Genomic DNA, 21,045 nt, shown 5'->3' with positions numbered 1-21,045 from the left:
GATATTAACTGCCCTGTAGAAATCTGAGATTTTCTTATAGCCCTCCTGGATACATCATACCTCCTGGATACATTCATACATAGGAATACCAGCTTGGTGTTGGGCGTCTGCAAATCCAGATTAAAAGCGTATTCGTTTAAACTAGAATATTCCCAAAATATTCAAACTACAGTATTCCCATTTTGGTGTAAATTCTCCAACATCCAAGATTTTTCTTAAATATATTTTTGAAACACACACCTTCTAAGCCGCTTCTCCGTCAGGGTCGTGGGGGGGTGCTGGAGCCTATCCCAACGGTCATCGGGCGGAAGGCAGGATACACGCTGGACAGGTCGCCAGTCTGTCACAGGGCAGACAGATTCACTCACACCCAGGGGCATTTTAGCATGTCCAACTGGCCTGACTGCATGTCTTTGGACTGTGGGGGGAAACCGGAGCACCCCCACACAGACACCGGGAGAACATGGAAAATCCACACAGAGAGGACCCCAGTTACCCGGCCGGGCGCTGTGAGGCGGCAGGGCTACCCACCGCACCACCGGGCCACCCGGGAAAAACATCCTAAGACAAAGTCTGTAGATTCCATTCTTACCTGACGATAAATCCCAAATAAGGAAACACTGGTGAACGTCAGAGTCTTCGTAAAAACTGCGTAAGTGAGAATTTCCCCTTAAGAGCGCTTGGTGAATGAGGCCCACTGAGAATTAAACCTCTAACGCTGTGATGGGGGAATTTTCCAGGCTAAACTGGCCGCCGCGCTGCCGAGACCTCCTAACATTATTCCAAAATGACACATGGTTTCTCAGTGAATGTTGGAAGAAATAAACAAAATAAAAGATTTTCTCTTTTTTTCGTGACGGCAAAATATCAGCGCTTAGTGAAAAAACTCAAATGGACCAGTGTTGAAGTCCTCTGAAGACATGAGAGGCGAAATTCACGGATTGTTTATATTATATTACTTTTTCTTAAACATGTTTAGCTTAGTAAGTGTGACGAGGTGGGCAGCAGCTCAAGGAGACGGGCAAATTCTTATTTTTGTTCACTTTTTTATCTAAAGCCATTGTTTTATGTAACGTGTCAAAGGTTGGACATTAATAAAACTTATTTTCTAAAATTGAAGAAGGAAATCTCAGCATTCCTAAAAAAACATCATGTAAAAAACCTCCAGCTGCTTCATTATTAGCACATTTTTGCCTCTAATGCATAACGTGGGTCTGTTTGTACGCGTAAACTCTAACCGCCCTCCTGAGAAAAGGACCATTAGAACCTGTTGGGGTTCAGATCTAATGGTTTTGCCTTCTAATGAGAGTTAATGGGTTCCAATAGAAACCACTAGGTTCTGTAGAACACCTTTAGACCCCATTAGGACGTACAGAATCAGCAATGGTCACTTGTTAAACCTTTAAGATCCTTTACTTTGTGATATCAACCCATCAAAAAAAACATCAGGAACCAGCAGGAACCAGCAGAAACGCTTAATGGGTCCTGCTGTTTTTTCCAGCAGGCCGCAGGAACCAGAAGCTCATCTTTTTGGGTACTTTGACTTTTTCACACAGAGGCTGTGGGAAAAGGCACGTATGAAAATGAGGTCCAGCCAAAAATCCCCTCAACGTCAGAAGGTCCAGTGTGTCTGCCCACCCACACAGACCGCTCCGAGCGACCTCTGCTGGCGTGTGGCCGCACTGCGCTGCTCCCTGCTCCCTCCTCCCTCCTCCCCATGATCTCACTCGTACTTAGCGTAAAGTCCCCGACCGGCAGTTCAGATCTGTGCCCTTTATTCAACGCGAGTGGGTTCGGCCATGGCGTCCGAGACGATAGCGATGAACGGAGATGTGGACAAAGCAGACGCAGAGGAGGTGAGTGCTTTAGGAGACCACCAGGCACGAGCTTTCACATCCAGCGGACGGTAAACACAGCGGGGTCCACAAAAAAGCTGAGCTGGCTGCGTTTTCTAAAGGTACTTATTCGAACTCTCCGTTCCACCTTAAATGGTGCAGCGGTTACATTGCGGAGCCTGAGGCGCCAGGACGTAACTGCTGCAGCGTTTAAGGTGGAACGGAGAGTTCATAAAACAACACGCGTGTTTCAGCTTTTTGGCTGTAGAGTGAGTCAGATTAGACCAGACATCACGCCTTTAGTCCGTTTGTGCGTGTTTAGTCTAATCTCCACCTTAATAAAGCTGCTACAGATGCCCAAATGCGGTCAGACGTGTATTTTCCATCCTTTGTCTTCCTGTGCTGTGAGGTGAAACAGGTTTTAGGAAGCAGGCTGGTTTCAGAACCTTGATCCCCCCTTCCACAGTAGAACAGGACCCCTACAGAGGAAAGCAGAAGTGCTTTATTACGCTGTTATTACATAAACAAGGCTTTATTATTTAGTACCTACTGTGTAAGATGCTGTGTGTATTTACAAGAGCGGAGGACCCGAGGGCCGGCCAGGGCCCTAAAGAGGTCACTGAAAACCGGGGGCAGTTTGTCTGAGGCGATGATGGTCAGTGGTTCTCCGTCTGCACAGGTTGGGGAGTGAAGTGGAGTTTTCCAACAAAGCGCTCGTTCATTGAGGTCAGAAACCACCTGTTGGCCTGAGGTCATGAGGCTCTGCAGTGGGATTTCCCTGTTAAGTGGATTTTAAACAGTGCTGGCGGGAGGGGGGGGGGGGGGGGGGATACACAGGGGGGCTTCTTAAACCTTTCTTACATCACAGAGTGGATTTGTCGCTCCAAACATGCTGGGAAATTCAGCCACTGATGGAAAATTGTGCTTATTTAAGCCGTAAAGATGTAAACAGAGTCATTCAGAGCGGTTTGGTGTGAAACGCTCTGTTCTAGATAAACCAACCGAGGCAGAACTGTTCACAGTGGTGGTGATAGGAACCAGACGTCCCCCTCTAAAAGCTCCTCACAGAAAATTCACTGCACTCTTAAAAAGGTGGTTCTTTAGGGTTTTTTAGTAAAGACAGTGGTTCGATATAGAACCATGAACACTCAAAGAACCATTTTTGGTTCTTTGCATAGAGAAAGCGTTCTTCAGATTGATGAAGAATGTGTTGTAGATGGTTCTATGCAGAACTTTTTTTGAAAACACTTCTTAATAGCACAAAAAAGGGTTCTTCTATTGTTAGAAGCTTGACGTTAACCCTTTGTGGTACTGTATGGAACCATATACAACACATTCTCCATCCATCTGAAGGACCATATCACTGTGCAGAGAACCGTTCAAGCATGCAAATGGTCCTTTGAGTGTTCATGGTTCTATATATAGAACCATGGTCTTTACTACGCTCTTAAAAATGATGGTTCTACAAGAGTTGTCCTATGTAGAACCATGAACCCTTTGCATGAATGTTGTTTTTGCTTGGTGAAATGGTTCTGGAGGATGTATTGTTCTTAGTTTTATAAAGAACCTTTTGAAAAGGGTTCGTCTATCGTTACAAGCTTGACGTTGTAATAGTAGCAGAACCCATTTCGGTGTTATATAGAACCATACACAGCACATTCTCCATCCATCCGAAGGACCATATCACTGTGCAGAGAACCGTTCAAGCATGCAGTTGGTTCTTTCAGTCTTTCATGGTCTTTACTACACTCTTGAAGGTGATGGTTCCTCAAGAGTTCTTAAGTAAAGAAAATGGTTCTACGTAAAACCATGGACAATCGAATAACCCTTTGCACAATTAAAGGGTTCTTTTCATGGTGAAATGGTTCTGGATAAAGACAGGGGTTCGATATAGAACCATGAACACTCAAAGAACCATTTTTTGGTTCTTTGCATAGAGAAAGCGTTCTTCAGACTGATGAACAATGTGTTGTAGATGGTTCTGTGCAGAACTTTTTTTGAAAAGAGTTCTATATAGCATGAAAAAGGGTTCTTCTATTCTGTATATAGAACCATGGTCTTTACTAGACTCTTAAAAAGGGCGTTTTAAAGCAGCCACATTAAGCTGACATAGTAAATCATAATGTAAGTTACTGGTACAGAGTAAATAAAATAGCCGCTATTATGTCCAGTAAAGGGAAGCCTGTGGGTTCTTGCGTGTCCCATAAGGGGAAGTGGGCTGAGGTATGAAGGCAGGTCGTCTCTTAGTGCCCGTGGCAGGAAGACTTTCCGTGACTAATCTGTTTAGATGACTGTAAATATTTAGCTGTGTTGGTAACAAAAGCCGGTGGTGCTAAGAAGTGTGATGAGGTATTGTTTGACCACAGTGCATGTCCACTGCAGTGGTCATTCAGTCTAAAGGTAGAAGAAGCAGCCAGCCACAAACCTTAAAGAGCCCATATCCCTGTTTTCTTTAGATAAAGGAGACTGATGGAGTACGTAGGCAATATTTTAAGGTTTAAACAGTAATATTTCCGATGCGGTCTCTCCGTGGAACCATTGTTCCTTTTGTGATGTCACAAAAGACAATGCTTTGATATATGACTGACTATCCAGGCTTTATTTAAAGGAGCTTTCCGGCCTACACCCAGCGGTTGATATGCATTCATGATTTGGTGTTCTCATACATCACTGTCCTTTCACTACAATACCCAGCATGCATGGCGTCCTTCTGGCTTCCTTCAGCGTCTGCCAGCTAGTGAGAAAAAACACATCACACCATCCGTCCTCCTCTATGTAGCAACTGAAAGCCCCTCCCACCTTCAGGATACGTTGTCCGGAGGGGGCTTTAGGCCCAAAAGGTCCATTTCTGATTTTCACCCCTACTGCTTGTTTTCGAGTGTTGCCCCTTGGAACTGAGCTACAGGGCTCACAGGGCTACACTTGCCCAAAGTAGTCCTTTAAAAGTTTGGCTCCGCCCACTCATGCTGAAGTTATAAGGAATATTTCTGCCCAGCCAGTCAGAAGAGAGGTCATTTACATACACCAGGCTTAAAGTACTGTAATAAAACCAACCTGTTTGATAAAGAAAGGTTGGAAAACGGTCATTTAAAATGAATTATGACTATTTTTTGGCACAGAAAGTTACACAAATGTTGTAAGTGGACCTAAGTGGAAGAGAAATGTAAGATATGAGCCCTTTAATCCAAGAGCGCATGACCCAGCACTTCCCAACAAACACCAAACGCCCCACGGGTTTCCATGCGAGGGCTTTAGAAAGTTATAAATAAGAGTATTATAATAAAAGAATCGCATTACTTTATAACAGTGTGTAATTCTGAAATCAGATGTTCCTGTTTGCTGGTTTGGTTTAGGATATTTCAGGTTTTACAGAGGAACCAAATGGTCACAACTGTGGCTGACCAGTGTGGCTTAAACCGCCCAAACAGTTTCCAGAAGCCAGAGGCACTGATAGATACCAGATATGCAACAATGGATCTCACAGAAAAGAGTAATGAATTCTAATAAAGTGTGAAGACTTTGTTTTCTTTAAGGTTCAAAATACAACGCAGGCTTACAGTGTTAACTGTTAATTACCAATAGTGAAAAGAAAAACTTGTCCAAAAGTATCCAGACGGCTGAACACTCAAACCTGCACCCACTGCTGACACAGAGGAAGCACTGACCAATAGGATGGAGCTCTGGAGCAGCCACACATGAGCCTGAGGTCACCAGGCCCAGTGCCAGCTGTGGGCCAGAGGGGCATGAAGCCCCCCCAGCTTTGGGCTGTGGAGCAGTGGAACGTTTTTATCCCAGCACTGAGTTCACCGTAAATCATTAGAACACATGCAAATAAACATAAACGCAGTAAAAATGACAAGTATTTATTTATTTTATTGAAAATTATAGTCGAGCTAGTTTGAAGCGCGACCTTTGGGTCCAGATTCCTCCTGGACGCCTTCAGAATAACACAGGCACAGAATAAACAGGTACTGGACGATAACTGTAAATAATCCGGTTCTTCTCCAGGATTAATAAACACATTCCCTCATAAAATCTCTGCATATTAAATTAATGCTATTTGTATTTATTCGAACAGAGTTTTTTTTGCTTACTGTCCAGATAAACAGCGCTCTAAAATATCATTTTCTCCGCTGCCTTAAACCTTTATACTGTATTTTACAGTATGCAAAAGTTTGGGCGCCCCGGTAAAATTCCATGTTTTGTTGATTTTCTAAGTCAGTTGATTTTTTCAGGCACAATTTAAGGCACAATCACTGTTAATTTACTGAATTTAACATATTGGACAACAATACAACCTAAAACTGGCCTGTGCAAAAGTTACAGCACACTTCATTTCGTATGTTTCTGTTTTTGCAGGGTGTTAAGCGAAGAATAGCTCGCTTTGCATTAAAGCTCCTGTAATTACTGAACAATAAGCCTTAACATGTGATAAGGCTGGCTTGGCTTTTTAGGGGTTGAACCCAGCAAATAAAGAGAAATTGTGCACTAAAATGAGCAAAAATGTCATATCTGAGTGTGTCTCTGTGAAAGATGTGCTCATTTATTTTCACTAAATCAACAGCACTTCATTTTACTGGGGGTGTTGAAACTTTTGCGTTCGGCTGTTGTGGCCATTAAGCGCTCAGACGTGATTTCACACTAATTCGTTTTGAATTTTACTGTTCAGAATTTAACAGGAGGAAAAATAGGTCACAGCGAGAAGGTCCTGGGTTCGATTCCCCGGCTGGGCGACCAGGGTCCTTTCTGTTTGGGTTCTCCGGTTTCCTCCCACAGTCCAAAGACATGCAGTCTGGCTGCTTGGACATGCTGAATTGCCCCTAGGTGTGAATGTGTCTGTCTGCCCTGCGATGGACTGGCGGCCTGTCCAGAGTGTATCCTGCCTTCTATCCAGTGATAGCTGGGATGGGCTCCAGCTCCCCCTGCAACCCTGAGGGAGAAGCGGCTTAGAAGGTTTGTGTGCGTGTGGTTTCCTGTCAGGTCATGTTTTGTTAGTGGAGAAGCTGAGAATGATTGACCAACTGCATGTTTGTTGCACAAGATCAGTTAATGAAACACTAAAGATCCGGCTTATAAGCAAAAACGGAAAAAGCCCAGGGAAGTCAGCTGATTGGGAATCAACAGTGATATTAATAACAACAGCCAAACTTTCTCGCTTGACTTTCAGTTTCAGGATGAAGGGGAGTGATGACAAACCGGTGATGGAACGGTTTGGGGAATATGCTCCTCTGTGATGACAGAACGGTTTGGGGAATATGTTCCTCTGTGATGACGGAACGGTTTGGGGAATATGTTCCTCTGTGATGACGGAATGGTTTGGGAATATGTTCCTCTGTGATGACGGAACGGTTTGGGGAATATGTTCCTCTGTGTTGACGGAACGGTTTGGGGAATATGTTCCTCTGTGATGACGGAATGGTTTGGGGAATATGTTCCTCTGTGATGACGGAATGGTTTGGGGAATATGTTCCTCTGTGATGACGGAATGGTTTGGGAATATGTTCCTCTGTGATGACGGAACGGTTTGGGGAATATGTTCCTCTGTGATGACGGAATGGTTTGGGGAATATGTTCCTCTGTGTTGACGGAACGGTTTGGGGAATATGTTCCTCTGTGATGACGGAATGGTTTGGGGAATATGTTCCTCTGTGATGACGGAATGGTTTGGGGAATATGTTCCTCTGTGTTGACGGAACGGTTTGGGGAATATGTTCCTCTGTGATGACGGAATGGTTTGGGGAATATGTTCCTCTGTGATGACGGAATGGTTTGGGGAATATGTTCCTCTGTGATGACGGAATGGTTTGGGAATATGTTCCTCTGTGATGACGGAACGGTTCTAAACTCTGTTTCTGCTGCTCTCCTAATGTGAGGTCACATGAAGGTGGCCCTGTTCAGTCATTCGGACACTGTTTAACTTTTTAAAGAGGGTAAATTGTACATGAGCTCACATTAGGCAGCGAGAAACAACTGGAAATTTCGTTTTGGTTGAAAATCTGAAAACTGAGGGTAGAACTGAAATATGAAGGGGTTCACTGTAAGTTCACAGTGAGCAGAAGAAGAAGCAGCTTCTCATGTCATGGGCAGAAATCTGTCTTATGTGGAAAGAGCTGAATTTTCCTCTGAAAGTGATGCTGCAAGGGTATTTTCATTTCTACAAAACAGTGCAAGTTCTTTTTCTTGTGAAAGGAAGAACATCAGCAGGACACGCATCTTGTTTCAGAAAAAAACAACAAACTCCAACAATAATCTAATATTCGAAGTGCAGCTACTTTAGTTCAGGTGAAAATCGGTCCGTATGCCGGATGTAGTGAGGGGGTCGGAAATCAGACAGATCCGTCCCGAACAGTCAGCCGCCCTAGAGTGAAAATTGGCCATCCAGAATATTAAAATGCGTTTTTACATTAAATTTCTCTCTCAAATGTTTGTGCCAACAATCAACAAATGTGAAATAGCAGCACACAAAATACATGCGTGGCACAGACACGGTCAGAAATGTTAGTTTTAGGCCCAGTCCCATTTCTTATTTTTACCCCTACCCCTTGTTTTCGAGGGTTTGCTCCTTAGAACTGAGTTACAGGGTAGTGGCTGAGATCTTCCCTCCCAAAAGATGAGGATTTCTGCAGTTATCTCATTATTCAAATGTCATGTAAACAGCACATTCTGATTTCTTAGATCAGAGTAAGGGCTAGATATCCGACTAAGAGCCTGGATTTTAGCTCCGTAATCAGATTTAAGTGATACTTTTCTAACAGGGAAATTCCACCTCCGCATTTAACCCATCCGTGAAGTGGAACACCACATACACTCACTCTCGGGGGCAGTGAGCACACTTGCCTGGAGCGGCGGGCAGCCCTATCCACAGCAACCCTGGGGGTTGCGTGTCTTGCTCAATGACACCTCAGTCATGTGCTGTCGGCACTGGGGACCGAACCGGTGACCTTCCGGTCACAGGGCCGGTTCCCTGACCTCCAGCCCACGACTGCCCCATTTCTCAGTGCTGTGAACTCTTACTCTGATTTCTTTCACATTTCTCAGTCTGTGCATGTAAAAAAAACAGACCGTGGTATCGGAAATAAGCGAGCAGCGTCGCCGTGCGACGGGTGAAATAAAATGCCTGAATACACTTAATCCCACTTAAGACGAGCGAGTTAGCAGCTAACGCTAAAACTCTTCGCTAGCGCAGGTGATTGTCAGTCTTCATGTTCAGGGCTGCTGTAGAGTTGGGCATATTGTCTCGGTTATGTTTCATAAGGGGCTCTTTCGCCTATATGTGTGATATTATTTTGAGTGTTGTGGTATATTGGCTGTGTTCTGCTAAAGACTAAGCTAATTATCAACTGCCACGGGAGCTCTCAGCTCAGGCTTAGCGCAATGAGTGACGCTAATTTAGATGAACAGACTGTGATGAGAAAGTTGGGGTGGGGGGAGGTGATAAACACATTCCTTACATCAGAGTGGTGGTAGAGGAGATAGTGATGTATGAAGCGTGAAAGAGACGTGGCACAGACTGTGACGTTCAGATAAGCCCCTCTTAGAGAAGCGTGGCGTGCGAGTGTGTGCGAGTGTGTGCGGTTGTGAGCGTGAGAAGTTGCTGTGAGGCGCTTTTCCTTTCTGCTGTTGCCGGCTCACCCACACAGAGGCCTTCTGTTGGGCTGAGGGACTCCACCCCACCCAGAGGCCGCACTCAGTTCCTCTTTAGATCAAAAACCTGGAGAGTCCTTAAGTCTTCACGTGGTTTCATAAACAGAGACTAGACAACAGTGAAAAAGCGCTGCGTTAAAATGTCCTTTATTCACCTCCACATGAAGAAAGTACAAACCTCAGTTGCAAAAATGTTGGGATATTATATGAAATGGTAATTAATGTGGAAAGCAATGATGAGCAGATGCTTTTCTCCTGCAGCATGTTGCAAAAAAAGAACCATTTCACGATGCAGAGAACCTTTTCAGTATGAAATAACAAGTCACAAGAACCCTTGAAGGACCATCTTTTTAAAGAGAGTGCAGGTCTTCAGCTGTGCAACCTAACGGGGCCTTTGTTGTCGTATTCTTGCACTTTATGATGCACCACATGGTTTACATGGCTTGTTGTTATTGTGTTGAAATAAGCAAAGACGTCCTTGAAAAAGATGTCATCTAGAAGGCAGCATATGTTGGTCCAAAAGGTATCTTTTAGCATTAATGGTGCTTTCACAGATGGGCGACTTACCCACTGATACATCCCGATATCATGACAGACTCGTAACAATCCGGATTTTTCTTTTCTTCTTTATCCCAGAGGACACACTGCCCATTATTTCCACAAATAATCTAAGAGGTTGACTCATCAGAGTACAGTACATGTTTCTACTATGAATGTCAATTTCAGATGAATTCCAGCCCAGAGAAGTTGGCAGTGTTTCTGGACATTGTTAACATATGGCTCCTACTGTGCATAGTACAGTATCGTCTTGTGTTTGTGGGAGGAAACTGCGATTATTGAGTATTCATGAGCCCATGCCAGTTTTCAATGCAGCGCCATCTGAGCAATCACGGGCATTCAAGTTGTGGTTCTCGGAATTGTCCTTTATGCACGGAGATCTCTCTGGATTCCCTGACTGTTTTGTTGATATTCTGTACTGTAGAGGGTGAAATGCCTAAGTCCTTACAATCTCTTGCTGAGGATCACTGCCACATTCACCATCTTCCTATGTTTTTTCTCTCAATGTGTTCTTGAGAAAGGTCCTAAGAAAAAGTCTACGTCAGATTCATGACGTGTTCTTAGTCTGCTGAACTGTTCACACCTTTATGCTCTTGAGGGTGTAGATTCTGTTCTTACCTAAGAACAAATCCAAAATATGAAAACATTGGTGAACGTCCAAATAGTGAGAACTGCCTTTTTTTTTCCTTAAGAACAGCTGGTGAATTTTTAAGTTGCTGGATTACTACCCACTGTAACGCGGGGGAGCGATGATGAGGCGGACCCATGTGCTGAGATAAGCGAGATTTATTAGGGGCAAATCCTGAGTCAGGGTCAAAACAGTCCAGGGTCGCAGAGCCAACACGGATTGTACGGGGAACAGACATGACAAAAGAAACGCAGGATAAACAAACAACGGAGGCCGGAAGAAACAAATAACAAACATAGACCAAACAGCACGAGAATACAATACAAAAACCAGCCATCCCACCGGGGAAAACACAGGGCTTAAATACAACACGGATAACGAGGGTTAACGATACACAGGTGGGAACAATCAAGGGCGGAGTCAAGAAACAAGGGGGCAGAACAGGGAAGAACTCAATGAAAACAAAAGCACATGGACAGGACTGGGAGGAGCCAATAGTGACACCCACATCATTTTGCTTGTGTCAAGAGGTAATGCTTGAACTAAACTATATGATCTGTATTATCAATAATCTGCCAATAGAATAAGACAATTTCACTTGATAAAATGGCATAAAACCGATAAAAATATATAATCAGATAATATTACAATCTCAAAATGAAAAATAGCTCATATAAATATTCGAAAACTGTGTATTGACTATATTTAAGATTTCTTTTTGCTGCGTAAGTAAAAGAATCATCCTTTGAAATCCATCAAATTAGTACTGAGGACATGGACTGAGTAACTTCTGCTGACGTGCGACGTTCTATTAAAGTGGAAATGATTAGTAATTCAAGTCATTCAAGTCATCGCTTCATTCTAAGCACTGCGTGGATTTCACTCTTAACGAGAGACACACGGGGTGTCCAGTCATGGTGAGCTTAAGATCATGTGACCGTCTGAGCTAAACAATGTCTCTTCTATCTCTACTGAGCATCGTATTGTCCTCTCATTGTATCTCCCGCTCATGAAGTTGTTTGGAAGCCGCTCCTGCTTGCTTTGCCAGGAATCTAGTGGGTCACATGTCCATAGTTGCTGCATCTGACTATTTAAGGAGGTTGATCTCTCACAGCAACAGCCTGGCGGATAAACTGAAGGAACACTTAGAAAGAGATGAAAGAGATGTTTAATAAAACTGCAGAGGGGCAAGTTGAGATCATGGCAACTGGTTCACGCCACCTTTCAATGATCTGTCAGTTCAGTCAGAATTTATAGCGACACCTGTTGTCTGAAGTGGTGCATTCGGCTATGTGGCGAAGTTTTGTAGCTCATACTGGGTCCTAAGCCACGTCCACAAGTCTGTGACGCTTTACTGAAGACCTGGATGTGGTTTGAGTTGGCTGAGAGAAGTTTTAGGGATGTATTTACAGAAAAGATTTGGGTGACTATTGACTTCAGTGGTAGCCTTGGAGCTTCAGTGTTAAAACTAGGCAAAATTTGGACAGCAAACATGTCTTAGCTGATTGACTACAAAGGAATTTTTACTTCTTAGGCTGCAGTTAAGTTAAACCCCATACAAGTTTGTGAACCCCTTAGAATTTTCCATATTTCTGCGTACATTTGACATGTATTATATCGCTGTCATCAGAACAAAACCACATTCCTTCATTTTGTCGTTTTTCAGTTTTTGACAGAATATGAAAATGCCTGTTGGCCTTTACATTGTATGTAAATTTCATGAGGAATGGGCCAAAAGAAACGGTCCCAAATTACTGGGGGAAGCGATATGTAGTATTGGATCATTTTTCTTAATAAATAAATGACTAATATTCTATATGAAGTCACTAATATAAGTCTATAAGTCTAACTCAATAGAAGTTTAACATTTTTGTCTCGTTTGTGAAAATCTGATGATGTTTTAGGTCAAATTTATGCACAAATATAGAAAATGCACTTGTGGCATAACCGTGAGGCGGAAATGGTGAGGATTAGTCTGAGCTGCTGGCTGGAAGACAATACAGCTGAGCTCGTATCACCATGGCTGGGTGTAGCTGGTTGGTGGGAGAGTCTGAGTGAAACGTGAGCTCAAACTCAAAAGCTGGCAGACTTGTAGAACCAGAGTGGCATTGTAGAACACAAATCACATTCATTCTGTGTTTTGATGGAGAAAAACTGACCTCAAGTGACACCAGTGAAACCCCCCCCTCCCTCAAACCCATCCCCACCCCAAAACTGTTACAGCCCACCATTCAGCAACTCTCCGGGTTGTAAATGGCAAATGCCATCACGCTGGTCATGGCAACCCCGTGACAGACATTACACCACGCACTAAAACCTTTACACTTCTGTTGTCCAGCGCCAATTCTGTATTCATGTTCTCACCGTCTAGAACCCTACACAGCGATTTCATTAGCCAAAGTCTTCCTGCATGAATAATTCATATAAGTAATACAACTCTGCAGTGCGATCTGCAGTCTACATAGAGCAATTATCTTTATGTCGTTTTATCTAACAAAGTGTCGTAATTCATGTCTACATGACTGTTTTCCATCTTTGCTGTATTCCTCAGAACTTGGTAGGTGTTTTTTTGCTGTTGTGCCTTTAAGGCTGATGTATGTAAATAAGCTCAGGATTGCCGTGTTCAAACAGCAGTGCTTGACACATTTTCAGCAGGGCTAAAACACTGAATGGGCAGATTTCTGCAAAGGTGTTGGTTTTTGTGACATCGCAAAAACATTTCATTCAAAACAGACAGCTTAGCTTCCTCATATGGACCGTACGGGTTGGAAAGTGAATGGGGTGTTCCAAAACGATTACATTTGGTTTATGCACCAAATTTGTTCCATAAAAGCAAAGAAAATGTGTTCTTCCATGATACGGGCCCTTTAATGGTGTATCATTTTTTCTTGCAAAAATGAGTAGAGGATTGTAGCCAGACAGACTCGTTTTAATTGGTATTGACTGTTATACAGCCCAGCTCTTTGTAAAATCCTGCTGTCTGGAACGCTGTATCTGTGTTTTGTGGCTGGATATAAACTTTCTCAGATCTCTGAGGCTGAGAAAGGTCTGATTTACACCCGCAGTTTCACTCCAGTGGTTTGAGGCCAGCAGAATCACCAAAGTCCTTGTATGAATGGGACGCTCGTAACTTTCCCAAACCAAGCAGTGGCAGGTCTCCTCATTTCTAATGTCTGGGATGTAAACATTGACTGTTTGTGCTGGTCGTATGTGTCGCATATTATCATTCATGAAGGGAGACACATTACAAAGCCATCAGAAACCACCTAATGGTTTCTATGGGTTCTTTTAGCAGGGATAGGTTCAAAAACAAAAAAAAAGCTGAATATTATGCTCAGTTTAAGCTGCTAGGGTAGTTTTATTCCTGCACATGTATTCCTGCCCAATCCCATTTCTTATTTTTACCCCTGAGTTACAAGGGGTAGTGGTTGAAATCCCCCCCCTATGAAATGGGACGGACCCTTCATAAACCGGAGACGTCATCAGTTGTCGTCAGTGACGGTTACGTAAACAGACGAGACGAGGTTCTCCGGCCGTTGCCAATACGCCGCCTCCAGCTGCGGTGATCTCACTTGTGCGTCACGTGACGGGACATTTGCCGTTTAAGAAGACGCTCGGGATTCATTCACAACTTCCGTTTTACACATCAGTCAATCAAACGAGTCAGCGAATAAAAAAAGAGCACAAACAAAAAAACTACATCACCCTGCCGGCCTGCAGTGACCGCAGAGGAGGGGAAGGTTCAGCTCCTCACTGCTTAAATACATTTAGGGCATCATACGCCCTCAAAGAGGGGGGCAGTTATTTATTATCGCCACCAAGAATTCTTCAGTGAAGTGAAGCTGAACATTGTTTAATCGGCAGCTTCGTGATCGATTTCCCGTTCCACCTTAAATGGTGTAGCAACCTCGGGTACTAGAACGTAGCTGCTGCACCATTTAAGGTGGAACGGGAAATTTCGCCACGCAGCGACCGAGACATCAGCGTATTACTGCTGATTTTTATGCGTGTTATGAGGGGAATGACCATAAAGCGCTATTACAGTGGTTCGACGGGTGAAATGGGATTGGGCCGTAATGTAAGTTCACACATAAAGCCCCGTATTAGGGGTGAGTTAACTGAGCTATATGTCTATATAACCCATTAGTTTAGCCAGGCTACATCAGCTGTAGTTGGTGGACTATTAAATCTCTGTGTTGAAACCAAAGCTTGTTTTAGGTTAAAGCTTGAAATGTAACGTTAGCCCAACGCAAATTTCACAGTTATTAAAATTCCCACATAAAACGACGAGCCTGAAACTCGCCAGGGAAAAAGAAAGCAGGTGTCGGCACACGAGCTGAATGCCACTCGGTTGAACCCCCGGCTCTGCGGACAGATGTTATTGCTTTATCTGCTATTCACTCACAGAAACTGAGAAAACACGATCAGATCCAATCAGGACCATCACAACTTCATAAGGACAGTATGAAGCACCATAACATGCAGGGGCGGTTTCTAACAAGGCCTGTAAAACATTCCAGTGGCCTTCCATTCAAGTCACTGGTCCAGAAAATGTGAGGAAGGAAGTGAGGGTAAGAGCTTCTGGCCATATCCCTTCACGTCCTCCTTCATGACCTGGTGTAAACCCCAAGCTTACTTTCATTTCCTCGCTGAGAAAAGCACAGGCCTGGAATTTAACCAGAATTTCATAACTACAACAAAGCATCGTCAGACTGAACCGTTCAGGAACCGAACAGGAAAATGTAACCGAAAGCTCAGCGAGTTAAACAGGCAAAGACCCACGTTTTACTCCCATATGTCACAATTTTCAAAGGCCAAGAGGCGAAAGAGCAAAGCTTTGAAAAAGTGTCATTCAAGCTCCAGCTGGGATGTTTTATGATTCATACAAACGGATGAAAATGCCACATGATCTTTCGGATGAGAAAAAGTGATGAATGTGTAAGAAACAGGATTCAGAGGGCGTTACATTTATTACATGATAACGTTACACAAACACTTCAGTCGTTTCAGTACATTTACGGCTTTCGGGAGACGCTCTTATCCAGAGCGACTTACAGCTTGATCATTTTACACAGGGAGGCCAAGGTGGTGTTAGGAGTCTTGCCCAAGGACTCTTATTGGTATAGTGGAGGGTGGTTACCCAGGTGGGGATTGAACCCCAGTCTCCAGTGTAGAAGGCAGAGGTGTTACCCACTACACCAACCAACCAACCAGTACATGTTATTCATATAAAACTGTGAAGAACCTTTCTGCAAATTTGAAAAAGGTCACGTACTGTAGTGGTTCCTTACAAGTTTAAGGGTTCTTCCTGAAACCTTGATGTTATCTGGTGGTTCTTCAATCTTAAGGTCATGGAAGAGGGAACGTTCACTGTGATACTCGCTGCACCATTTCCAAATAATCAAATGAGATTAAGAAAAAAGTAAAATAATGCCGAATTGTATTTGATTGTCCTCCTAGACTGCTTTTGAGCTCGGCAGACCGCACCGGTCAATCCCGAAGGTGTGTTTGTGCTCGTTTGTTTGAAAGTTCTTAGATAATAACCCACTAAATTGACCCCCGACCAGCGCAAACCGTCTGTGGACAGTGGGTAATGGGCACCTCTCATAGTAGATCTGGCCCTTGATGACGTTGATGACATGTAATCTGCTCTTCATGGTTCTGAGAAAGTACCACGCATCTCCACTCTGCCAGCTTTCCTGCTGCAGGTTAATCACCGCGTGTCTTCGGTCTGAACGCTGTAATAACAGTGTTTCTGTATCTGTGTTGTGTGTGTGGGCGTCCAGGCTCCAAGTCCTGCCAGATCGAAGAAGATGGCACGTCCTCTCAACATGAACACCTACGCCAATAAGAAGAGCGCGGTGGAGAGCATGCTGGACGTCGCGCTGCTAATGGCTAACGCCTCTCAGCTAAAGGCCGTGCTGGAGCAGGGTCCATCCTTGAGCTTCTACACTGGACTCATCGCCCTCATCAGCATCTCCCTCATCCTGCAGGTCGTGGTGGGAATCCTGCTCATATTCTTAGGTGAGATATGCGATAGTTCCAGCCTGGATCTAACAAGTTGCCGTGCCCCCTTAATTAACACTGAGCAATCTGATCCAGCAAGTCTTGGAACTCTTGGAACTCCGCTGGAGCAGGTGTGGCAGACTGGCTGGAACTAGCAGGAAGATCTCCAGGACCGGAGTTGGTGACCACTAATATACAGAGATCTAAACTCTAGTTCTAGTCTAGTTTTCAGACAGCTAATCTGGGGCCGTATCACAGAAACGTTTTGTCTTCAGTCCTTCACTCCAGTCTGCCTTCATCTGACATATTTAACATGAGACAAAGTCATTTTACAGTTTTAATTTATGGATGTTTGATCTTCCAGCATCTCAGCTCTAAGTCAGGTAATACTACTCAGCGGAGCCCCTTTGAGCCCCCCACGTTTATTTCAGACCTGTGGGAAACAGCGTAGACGATATGACGTTAACGCTGCCGTGAATAAGAAGCCTGGATGGAAACACCCAGTTCCAGTTCTGCTGCTGCGGCCGCTCAGCCGTGTGTGGTAGGATGGTTTGGAGACTGGCCAATATAAGACCTTCTCTCAGATGATAACAACCTGCTCAACCACCACTCAGCCTCCAGGCTCACCACACAAACGCCACACACCACACAAACACCACACAAACACCACGCTGGGAGACTGCACACACCACACACACCACACAAACACCACACAAACACCTCACACCTCACACACACCACACATACACCACGCTGGGAGACTGCACACACCACACACACCACACAAACACCACACACACCACACAAACGCCACATACCACACAAACGCCACACAAACACCTCACACCTCACACACACCACACAAACACCACGCTGGGAGACTGCACACACCACACAAACACCACACACACCACACAAACACACCACAGCTGCATCACACAAACACACACATTTTAAACCACCCACACTCAAGCATCCATCCTTGTAGTCTTTCAGTCGTTTTTAAGACCCGTCATCAGGAGAGGCGTCACCCCGTCTGTATAACAGAAAATCTCACCCTGGAGACGCTGCAGCACCACTGCAGGAGGCGAATGGCCATATTTAACGCAGACGTAGTTTCGTGCTACATTTCTCAGTTTGCTCAGTGCCTCTATTGAAGCCTCTCTGAGGTGCAGAGTCTGTCTGTACGTTCCTTCTGCTTTAACACACTCAGGTGTATCTGAACTCAGAGGTCGCTGAACTGAGCAGCCTCTGTTTGTTGATTCTTCCACGTCGTTCTGTCCTTGTTGTTTAGTGAAGTGGGACCTGAATGACGAAGGAAAACACTACCAGCTGAACCTTCTGGAAAACATCAGCACAGCCCTCGTCTTCATCATCGTGGTAGTAAACGTCATGATCACAGCGTTCGGCGTACAGAAACCGAACACTGGCGCGTAACCGCCGGGAAAACCGACCTACCTCCAGCGTCTCTTCAGGTAAAGACATGCACCTTCCATATAGACTGCAGTCTGATTTCTGGACTGAGGCAAACTCACCCAGACTAAACGACCTTAAAATACCATGACAATACAAACCAGACGCGAAGCAGATAAGATGTGCAGTTTTCCTCTGGCTGTAAATTAAACAACCTCAATCTAATCTGTGACTTTTGTTGTAGCCAAATGTGCAAAAGCATCACAGTAAACTACATAAAAGTGCATTTATTAGGCCTTATGGACTAATCTAGTCACGGCTTACATTCAGGACAGTGCAAAGGATTACATTAGAATAAACACAGGCAAACATGAATGCGTCAAAAAGTAAGAAGAACCCTGTTTTGGGTGCAGGATCCAGTATTTTAATGCCTATGTAGCGCACTGCGTAGGAAAGGGACATCAGCACCATTACTTAGATACTAAGACAAGCAGACCACATACTCACTCACGTGGTGCCGCGGTAGCGCCACGGACCATCGACCATAACAGCAACGGTCCGAACCTCGGTCCGGCCGCCTCTTCAGTGGCCACTGTGTAGTCTCTTGTGGGGGCAGTCGTGGGCTGGAGGTTAGGGAACTGGACCTGTGACCGGAAGGTTGCCGTTTCAATCTCCAGCACCGACAGTCCATGACTGAGGTGTCCTTGAGCAAGACACCTAACCCCCAACTGCCCCCCGGGCACCGTGGATAGGGCTGCCCACCAAGTGTGCTCACTGCCCCCTAGTGTGTATTCACTAGTGTGTATGTGGTGTTTCACTTCACAGATGGGTTAAATTCGGATAATTATTTATTGAAAACTCATGTATTTTATCGTATATCATGTTGTCCTGCATTTTATAAAAGCAATAAGACAACTGAGGATGAACATTACAGTGATTTTGTCATGGGGGGGCGGGGGAGAGAGACTTACTCTGCTTCACCTCGTGCCTAACAACACCCTTACCTGTGATTAAATCACCGTAAGGTGCGACCTTCTCGGCTTTTATTGCTTTATTTGACAACAGTTCAAATAGTTGGAATCATTTGCCGTGTTAATAATTGATGTTATTAAACAAATAAAATATTTAAACAGTGTAATTGTAGCGTATTACTGTAAAACCTTGACACCGAAAGTATTTTAAAGATGTTTTTTATGCAGTTATGCAGTTTCTTTCTAGTACAGGTGAAAAAGTTATCAGAACTTATCAGAAGTTATTAAATGAAAATCAATCATTAAACGTCATTTTCCGCTCATCGCAAGTTATGTGCCTCGAGAATTGAAATGTGAGGCATTCTGGGTATAGATTTTCTTCATTATTTCTTTGTTAATTCATTGCCAGCGCTTTGTAGAATCATCCACAGCTCTGCTCAGTGCGATGGAAACATCCAGCACTTATTTTCTCGTGTTTTGTAGAAATTACTATTGTTTGAAACCTCTGATGTAGAATATCGAATTCATATTGCTGTCAATTTATACAGAAATCTGCAAACAGATTGGGTTTTTTTATTATTGAGAACAGTGAGTCCAGATGTTTGAACAGTACTGTATGTATTTTTATGTCTACAGTTAATCTGAATGTATAAACTTTTCTCACAGAACTCCAGAGCCACCAAGTCTTGAAGCTTTCCCCAACAAACCCTCTAAACCTTCAGCATGAGCAGCAGGCTGTGAATGCATGCAGTGGCGGAGACAGAGTGCTTCCTAATAACTGGTTTAAATTTCTCACGTTTGATATGGCAAGTCTGTGGTGAGGATATTTGGATATCTGCCATTATGCAAATGAAGACAAATGAAGCACATTTTCAGTTTTTTTAAACCACATTCATTGAAGCCCAGCTGTCAGTTCTCCATTTCACTCCGTCTACTACTGCCAGTATTTTAGGTGCAATAAACGGCGCATTTAAAGAGGAATTCCACCGATTGCGCTTAATATATGTTTAATTAAATGTCTGAGATGTAAACAGTCATTCAGAGCGGCATCCTGTTCTAGATAAACTTACCGGATCAGAACTGTTCACGGTGGTGGTGATAGGAACCAGACCAGACCTCTAAAAGCTCCTCACAGAAAGTTGCTACATTAATGCACTGCCTGCTGTTTAGTGATGAGTTTTGAGAGTCTAAACATATTTACATAATATAATACGTGCACAGTTGAGAGATATACGCCATATAGGCCAGAGGTCACCACTCAAATGAGCCATCTGGTCCTTTCCACAAAAATCAGGCCAGGTTTTCTCCTTTTCACCATCTTGGCTGTAAATATGTCTATAAATAAGCTTCAGCTCAGCGATCATAGCTTTTCTCGCATCTCCAGCAGGAAACTTCTTCAAAAGTAGATCAGTTTCTAGTAAAATGTCTCTGAATGTTCGACTTGTTACGAGGCTGAAGTCGCTTCTCATTCGCCAGCTTCTGGTTCGAATTTTCCCATTCCACCTTAAATGGTGTCTGAGAGGCAGAACGTAACTGCTGCACTGTTTAAAGTGGAACAGGAAAATTCGAACAAGAAGCTGACTTCAGCCTCGTGACTCTTCAGTGTTGGCCAGTTTCTCGTTGCAGATCAAACGTACCAGAGTAAGTCCATTCATCTTCAAATGACCGATGTCCGTCTTAAATCTCTCTCTTTGCCGTTTCGTAGCTACTAGCTGGGCGAGACTGTCGTCTGTGTTGCTATGGTGACCAGCCGTCTGCGCTGATCTTCAGGGTTAAAGGGTGAATCAGCAGTTCTAGATTAACTCCAGCGTTTAAGACCATTTACTGTTAAACTGTGTTGAAGGATCAGCAGAGCTTTATTTTACTGTAGAGGAGGATTATTTTATTATTACCTACTGATCTGATTCAGCTGTGGAGCCACAACAGGGCAGTAAGAGAGTCACATGTTGCCGACCCCTGATATAGAGCACTAGTTAGATTTAACAATTTT

At 43.9% G+C, this 21,045-nt stretch overlaps 1 protein-coding gene across 1 annotated transcript; it reads left to right on the top strand.

The window, feature by feature from the left end:
• Window positions 1-1,714: 1,714 nt before the first annotated feature.
• ninj1 (ninjurin 1) lies at window positions 1,715-20,457 on the top strand. Its single transcript, XM_017724500.2, has 4 exons — window positions 1,715-1,856; window positions 16,452-16,689; window positions 17,966-18,146; window positions 19,722-20,457. The coding sequence occupies exons 1-3, from the start codon at window positions 1,800-1,802 to the stop codon at window positions 18,106-18,108; spliced, it is 438 nt and encodes a 145-aa protein (XP_017579989.1). The 5' UTR covers window positions 1,715-1,799; the 3' UTR covers window positions 18,109-18,146; window positions 19,722-20,457.
• The last annotated feature ends 588 nt before the right edge of the window (window positions 20,458-21,045 follow it).

This window comes from Pygocentrus nattereri, chromosome 21, assembly GCF_015220715.1.
Source record: "Pygocentrus nattereri isolate fPygNat1 chromosome 21, fPygNat1.pri, whole genome shotgun sequence".
Lineage (NCBI taxonomy): Eukaryota > Metazoa > Chordata > Actinopteri > Characiformes > Serrasalmidae > Pygocentrus > Pygocentrus nattereri.
This window is presented reverse-complemented; position numbering and strand designations above follow the sequence as displayed.

Excerpts from the sequence above, each read along its gene's own strand:
- ninj1 (XM_017724500.2), top strand. The coding sequence starts at position 1,800 with ATGGCGTCCGAGACGATAGCGATGAACGGAGATGTGGACAAAGCAGAC. Across the intron at positions 1,857-16,451 it reads ACAAAGCAGACGCAGAGGAG|GCTCCAAGTCCTGCCAGATC; the intron begins GTGAGTGCTTTA and ends GTGGGCGTCCAG. Across the intron at positions 16,690-17,965 it reads AATCCTGCTCATATTCTTAG|TGAAGTGGGACCTGAATGAC; the intron begins GTGAGATATGCG and ends CTTGTTGTTTAG.